Source organism: Seriola aureovittata, chromosome 24 (assembly GCF_021018895.1).
Source record: "Seriola aureovittata isolate HTS-2021-v1 ecotype China chromosome 24, ASM2101889v1, whole genome shotgun sequence".
Lineage (NCBI taxonomy): Eukaryota > Metazoa > Chordata > Actinopteri > Carangiformes > Carangidae > Seriola > Seriola aureovittata.
In genome coordinates, this window is record NC_079387.1 from 11,873,542 (window position 1) to 11,881,041 (window position 7,500).

A 7,500-nucleotide genomic window follows, 5' to 3' on the forward strand; every position below is an offset into this window, starting at 1 on the left:
GCCACGAGCCCCCGCCTCAGCATAACGAGCGACAACATGGAGGCAGTGGAGCAAAGTGCAGTCCGCCCTCCACCAAGAGCGGCGGCGGAGCGCCTGTTACCAGCTCAGACTCACCCCCACTTCCCCCGCCCCCACCCCTCAGCAACACCACACCAGACCTCCAGAAGTCCCTGTACAGAAGCACCTCCTCCTCCCCCTCAGTGTCCCGCCCCTTCTACTGCTCCCCCGGTCACTCAGGCAGCAGCAAAACCAAAGAGGTCAGCTCGGACACATGTGCGTCTCCCTCCAACACATCACAGGACAGAGCTGCCCCCCCCAGGACGTCCAGACACCCCGCAGAGAAACCGTTGGACCTGTCTGCCAAAGAGCTGGAAGGATTCACTAACGGCTTCCCGTCCAAATTAGAGGCTCTGGCCAAGCTGGGCTATTTACCCCCCTCTCGTTACGGGCTGGACCAGCACTTAAAAGAGGCTCCGCCCCCAACTGTTAGCACGTCAGCAAAGATTCCAGATCACCCGGACGCGATCAGCACTGTGTCCTCCCCGTGGGTTGTTGCGGGTCCCTCCCCAGCGGTGAGCTCAGACCTCAGCAGAAGCTCCCACAAGATTAAAAACAAGAGCGGGGACAACCCCCCCCCCCCAACTCAGCCGCACAGCTCTGCTGGCTCCTGCACAGCTCAGGTCAGACGAAGTCCCAGTCCGGCCTCAGGGGGACCAGCGCCTGCAACCCCCCCTTCCCCAAAGTCCAAAGCTGAGTGGTCACAAGCCCCCACTACTGACGTGGAGAAAGGCCCCCCCCACAGCTCTGGGAAACAGCCGGAGGCTGCGGAGACCAGAGCTCCTCGGGCGGAGGATGGAAACGCCCCCACCCAGCTGTTCGCTGATTCCTACCTCCCTCCAGGTTTAGGTTACACCAGCCGCTACATCCCGTATTCAGTGGCTGAGAACATGTCCCTGCAGCGCATGTCCATACCAGGCAAGGGACCCGTCTACCCCCACCCTGTGTTACTCGGCAACAGCAGCTTCTACCCGCCGCACATCGCTCCCAAACACGGCCTCGCCTACGGAGTGCGTCCGTATCAGAACGGCCAGGAAGCGGCTCCCACACCCCTGTCGTCCTACACCAGCGACCGGCTTAAGACGCAGGACAAACCCTGGACCGCAGACGCTCACAGGACCCAGGAGAGACGGGATCCTGACGGCCCCCACAGGAGTGACACTGAGAGAGACAAGTCCACAAACGTGAAGGCTTCTGGGAAAAGCCTCGCCGCCGTCAGAGAGGACGTGGTCTGTATCGACCTGGTGCGTGATGAGGCGGACGAGGACAAACGCAGCCCAGACAGAGAGCCGGGGCCTCCCAAGGTCCCCCCTCCCTGCCAGGCTGCAGAGCAGAGGCTAGGACCACTGCCCCCGACCACCCCACCTCCTCTCCTTAAAGAGGAGATCCCAGAGGAGGAGGAGCCAGCGAGTCCGTCCTCAGACCTCCCAGAGGAGCAGACCATGCGCTGTGCCCGAACCTCTCCACAGCAGTTTTCTAGAACCAGTAAACCTGGAGCCGGTGGGGCTGGGGGGGGGTTCAGGGGGGGAGGCAGTGGTGGGAGTAACGATGTCGAGCGGAGGAGTGCTAATGATGAAACCTCGGCCAGTAGGAAGACGGACCCCGAGCAGAGCCCCCCCACAAATGTGAAAGACAGTGACTGCAGCCCCATCATGGGAGCAGTGTGTGCAGCCACCAGCCCCCCCAGTCCAGTGAGGGGGGGCAGCTGTCCGCCACACAGTCCAGTCTGCGGCAGTAAGGGACCGTCATGTCGAGCCTTCGGTCCACAGGTCAGGAGTTTGACCCCCAGGGTCACAGCTGGAGGCACCAGAGCCCCCCCCTGTAACACTGAGGATGTAAACAGTCCACCTTTCACCAGCAGAAACTTTGTGGGTCCCTGTTGCAGAAATCTGAGGGCGCCGCCGTGTGAAGCGCGAGTTCTGAGTGGAAGAGGAAACCTCGTATCTCCGGTCTGCAGCAGCTTCAGTCCCAGATATTCACACTGTGAAAACCACGGAACAGAACGCAGCGTCGGTGTCGGGGGTCCTGTCTGCAGCTTCAGGGGGTCACACTCTCTCTCCAAGGGCCAGACCTGTGTCAGTAACACTCCCCGCCCCCCCCTGTATGGAAACAGTTTCTCAACCTGTCTGCACCTGTCACCTGGGAATCCCACCAGCGGAGGATTTAACAGGACACCTGCAGATGTGACAGCTGACAGGACGCCAAACGCCGTCCTCGATTGTGAAGACGGGACGTCAGACATTCAGGACAGAGATCCTCTCGCCGATGACGATGAGGACTCCGGCTGCGGCAAGACCCGGCTCTCCGGCCTCACCAGACGCATCGCCAACTCGTCCGGATACGTGGGCGACCGCTTTAAATGCATGACCACCGAGCTGTACGCCGACTCCAGCCAGCTGAGCCGCGAGCAGAGAGCGCTGCAGGTAAGACCCCGTCACCTCCGCCGCCTGCTGGGGAGGTGTCACTGTTCATTCACACGCTTTCATGAAGACGGATGTTCCTGTTGATGATGTCAGAGTCTGGAGACGGTTTGTGACCCAGTTTTTACTGTGTAACTCTGTAAAGTCATGAAGGAAATCTGCTTCTCGTCCTGCAGCTGAAGACGCGTCTGTGTCAGGTAGTTTCAGGTGTTGTGGGGCTGTTGTCATGTGACGGCTGCAGACAGACATGTTGTACCTGTGTGTAGTTGATAGGGAGGAGACGAGGATGTGATCCCTCACTGGCTTCCCACAACCAAACTGGGTTTAAAGCGTGGAGGAGGTATCTGAATGTGGAGTGTGTAGTAACGTATGAGCTGCTGCTCTCCTCCTCCTCTCTCTCTTTTCCTTTCCCGTCTCATCTTGTTTTTCCGTGGGCATGTTTTGGTGGAGCCGAGGTCGAGTTAGGATAACACACGGGCGGTGACTGTTAACCTGCTGCTTCCTCCGTCTCGACACGTTCATCTCCGTCTCCTCTTCATCTCCATCTCTCCACATCTGTTTTTGTTCCTCCTCGTCGCCTGTTCCCGCCTCTTGTTTTTCTACCTCCTCGTTCCCTCGTGATCCTCCTTTCCACTCAAATTAAATTTCTTCGTCCTCCTCTTCCTCCTCCGTCCTTGGAGCCCAGATTAGCCTCCACGTCTTTAACCGCCGCCGGCTTGTTGAAGTCAGAATAAAAGAACAATGAACAACGTTTTAGAGGCCGACCAGTAAGAGAGTGATGTTTAACAGAAACAAGATGTTTTGTTTTTGGGGGGGGGGGCGACCAGCAGAGGAGAGTAACTAAGTACTTAAGCAGAGGTTTGAGATCGTGTGCTTTAGTTGAAGGTGAATTATGTAAAATTAAAACATGAATTATGATGTATTCTTACACCCTGCAGAATATAAATATGATTTTCCTTTCAGCGCTTCTTCCACAGTGTCGGTGTCGGGCTGTTTATTCCCTCTGGAAGGCCGTTCGCTCGGTCACTCGTGCTTCCTGGAGGAGGGTGGTGGTGGTAGTGGAGGTGGCGGGAGGGGGGAGGGGGGGGGGAGGGGGGAGGGGGTTACCGCTCAAATTAACTCACATACGCCCTTGGGTGCTGCTGGATCCGAGCGGCGGCGGCGTTGGATGGATTTGTAGATCGTTTCACGGGCCATTAATTTTTAAAATGGGTTTGTGGTCAGGGCAGAGTGAGGTGAGAGAGGAATACTGGCCTGTCAGGCAGCGTGCGGGGAGTGGTTACCAACGGTTACCAACGGTTACCAATGGTTACCAACGGTTACGAGGGACAGATACCAAAAACATGGCTCTGATGATTGAGGATGAAAATCTTGGAGAATTTAGGTTCAGGATTTTGGTCCAGAGTGAGACGTCTCAACAACAGCTCGTCAGATAATAATGATAATAATAATAATAATGATAATAATGACCTTGTTTCCAACTGAATGCAGCTGAAACAGGGAGGGGTTTATGAAATGAGTCTGTAATGAAGCAACAGATGATGTCAGAGAGAGAGAGACGTCAGAGCGACAGACGAAAGAAGCGCTGAATGAAAAGAAAAAGAAATGAAAGCTCTGAAAGAGAAGCAGATGAAATGTGACACAGCAGGTGAAACGAGTGAAAGAAATCTTTTATTCTTCAGTTAATTTGAGGTTAAAGAAAATCTCAGGCAGGTTTCTGTGTCTGGACTTCATGCACCTGTTGCCTGTTTGTGGAGCAGCTTCAGCCAAATGTCTGTTTTGTTTGAAGCCAACAGGGAGTCTGGCTCCTGCCGCCTCTTGAAGGTTTATATGTTGTGGTGTGTTTGTGGTTGGAGGTGAAACCCTGAAGCGTCCAGAGTGAAACTCACCTCTGGCTGACAGCTGCTGGTGTGAGATCCCCCAGATGTCAGCCACATGTTCTGGTGCACATCAGTAATTAAGTGAAGTCAGTCATGAACCACTCTTGAAGTAGAGAAAGAAGACGTCGTCACTTTCTGCCCTGGAAACCAGTTTGTTTCCACCCGTGTTTTCATGTTTTCTCCTGTTTTCTCAGCGAGCAATGCTGCGCTTCTCCGAGCTGGAGCTGAAGGAGAAAGAGGGAGGAAGAGGAGAAGGAGAGGAGGAAGAAGAAGGGATGACAGCAGCAGCAGAGGTGGCAACAGGGGAGAGGGAGCTGGCAGCCGGCCAGCGGGGAGACGGAGGGAGGGAGGAGGAGGAGGAGGAGGAGGAGGAGGGGTGGAAGAAAGAGGGAGGAGGAGGAGGAGGAGGGTGGGAGCGCTGCCAGCAGAGTGAGGGGAGGCGAGGAGGAGGAGGAGGAGGAAGAACTCCCTCTGCAGCCGCTGCCGAGGCACCGAGAGGTAAGAGGATTTCCGGAGAGTTCTGCAGGATGATGTGCACGCACACACACACACACACACACACGTGCACGCTCACACACACAGGCACGCTCACACACACACAGGCACGCTCACACACACACAGGCATGCTCACACACACACACAAAACACACACACACACTTGTTTTTTTTGGTTGAGCTCACTCACTAGAAGTTGCTCACTTTCTTTGTCTCTTTCCCGCTTTCTTTTTTGGTTAGGGTTGTGTGTGTGTGTGTGTGTGTGTGTGTGTGTGTGTGTGTGTGTGTGTGTGTGTGTGTGTGTGTGTGTGTGTGTGTTTATGTGTGTGTGTGTGTGTGTGTGTGTGTGTATGTCTCTCTCACAGACACACATACACACACTTGAACTCTCAGTGTACCTCGCTCTCTTTAAGCCGAACATACCACTGCCCTCGTTTCCTCCAGGAAACCAAACGTGCACATTCACACACACACACACACACACACACACACACACACACACACACACACACTTTCTCTTCCGCTTGAGACACAAATCTCCACATTTATAAGAAGTTTTTTTTAAGAAACAAAAAAATGATTTGATTCGTTTCGGTACGAAAGTTAATGAAAGATAAAACTGTCAGAATCAAGCTGAAGTGTGAGTTGATCTAAAGGTTTAAACTGGGCCAATTCTGGCTCACAGTCGGCACACCCGGCTGTGTTCCGGCAACATAGGACAACAATGTGTTCCGGCTTCCAGATTTGAATAATGAACGAGTGTCGGGCTAGCTACTTTTATGAAACAAGTTTGTCAGTTCAGAACGTTTAAAATGCAAAATCTTGATGAGACAGAGTCGAGCTCTGACGGCGAGGAAGGACTGAAATGAGGATTTTCCATCTGAACTGAACCAGTTGCGGCTGAATGTCGGCACATCCGGCTGTGTTCTGGCAGCGTAGTGCGCCATCAGAGCTGGCTCGGGCCTCAATAAAAAAATTGGTCTTTGAGTCGTTGACTTGGTCTGACAGTCATCAGCAGCTGGGCCAGATGTTGGTCCACATGTTCCTCCTGAAGGTTTAAGGTCCTCACGGCTCAAACGACAGGAAGGTGAACTTTGATTAAATGAGCCTCATATCAAAACCAGTCAGAAGGAACAGACCTAGCAGATACCGGGTTTGTACTGCCAGCAGCGTTGGCACTGTAGCTAAGGTGGTGCTAACGGTTCCCCTGGGGGTAAATCCTGTTCCTGAAGCGTCGAGCTGCTGTTTCTACATTGACTCGCCTGCAAAGGAAAGACTGAACAGATGTTTAAAATGTCTGAGCTTCAGCTTCATGTGTCTGTTAGAAATCAGACACGTCACCAGAAGTCAAACTGAACGTCACCACGACGACCTGACCAAACCAATTAACACTGGTGGAGAAGAAAACACACATCTGTTGCTGAAGAGCACGTCGGCAGCCGCTGACGTCTGCTGCTGCTCTCACACTGGCTTTATTTAGTGTGTGTGTGTGTGTGTTAAGCAGCAGTCCTCAGTGCACGCGCCCAGACGACAATGTTGCCATGACGATGGGCTTTGATGGCCCGTTGCCATGGCGCATAATGTGGCCAGGAGCCACGGGACGCACCGTGAGTCAGATGATCAGCACAGAGAGAGAGAGAGAGAGAGAGAGCATGGGAATATATGGACAGAAAGAGAGAGAGCCTCAGTGAAGATGAGACGGGAAGATAAGAAATAAAAAAGAGAGAATTAAAGAGAAGAAGAAGAATAAAGAAAGACAGGAATAAAAAGAGGAGTGTGAAGATAGAGATGGAAAAAGTGGGCGAGAGACATAAAGGGAAAGAAAGATGAGAGAGAGAGAGAACCAACTGCCTTTGATCTGTCGGCTGCTTTTGACCATCCACACAGAGAGAGAGTGTGTGTGCGTGTGTGTGTGTGTGTGTGTGTGTGTGTGTGTGTGTGCGTGTGTGTGTGTGTGTGTGTGTGTGTGTGTGTGTGTGTGTGAAAGGCCAAAGGTCACAGTAAACAGACTGAAAGCAGCTTGTGAAATGAAGGTTTCAGGTTGATTCCCTGCAGCTCTGTCAGTTTGAAATGTGTGAAGAAAATTATTTTTTAATCTTGTTATTTTTAGATGAAGAATTAATCAACTTTTCAACTTGGGATAACATCTTTTTTTTGGTGGAGATAATGTTGAAATAATCTTGTTATCTCGACATCAGCAGGATAAAGAGTTAATTATCTCTTCATGACAAAGAAAAAAGCTTTTGTTTCCTCAACACATCAAATAAATGAATATCTTTCCCGCCGTAACGAGGAAACGACTCAGTCTAAGATAAAAACATTATTGTTCCCTCGGCCTCGCCTGTTGTTGCACCACAGGTGATTTTAATGAAAACCTTTAACCTGAAACACCCGTCTCCTACTGGAGCAAATCCACAACTTCCTGTCTGTGTTGATTTATTTGTTTATGTTTGTTTATGTTTATGTGGAAGTTTCACCTGAAGGGAAACAGGAAGTCGTTCGTCTGAACATAAACTTAACGTTTTTTATTTTTATTAATTTTGACCCTGCAGGTTTTCAGCTGTGCTGCCCTCACAGCCGCCCCCCCCTCCTGCCACTTTGCCGCCACTCCAACAACCCCCCCACCCCCCGAGAAAAGGAAGACCGC

General features: G+C 52.2%; 1 protein-coding gene across 1 annotated transcript in view; it reads left to right on the plus strand.

Moving 5' to 3' along the window:
* Positions 1-7,500, plus strand: part of LOC130165404 (BCL-6 corepressor-like) — a 34,171-nt gene that overhangs the window by 7,083 nt on the left and 19,588 nt on the right. The window contains exons 3-5 of the mRNA XM_056370650.1: positions 1-2,480; positions 4,552-4,855; positions 7,406-7,500. The exon at positions 1-2,480 is cut by the window's left edge and continues 733 nt beyond it; the exon at positions 7,406-7,500 is cut by the window's right edge and continues 409 nt beyond it. Coding sequence (XP_056226625.1) covers positions 1-2,480; positions 4,552-4,855; positions 7,406-7,500 — 2,879 coding nt within the window. The remainder of the gene's footprint in view (positions 2,481-4,551; positions 4,856-7,405) is intronic.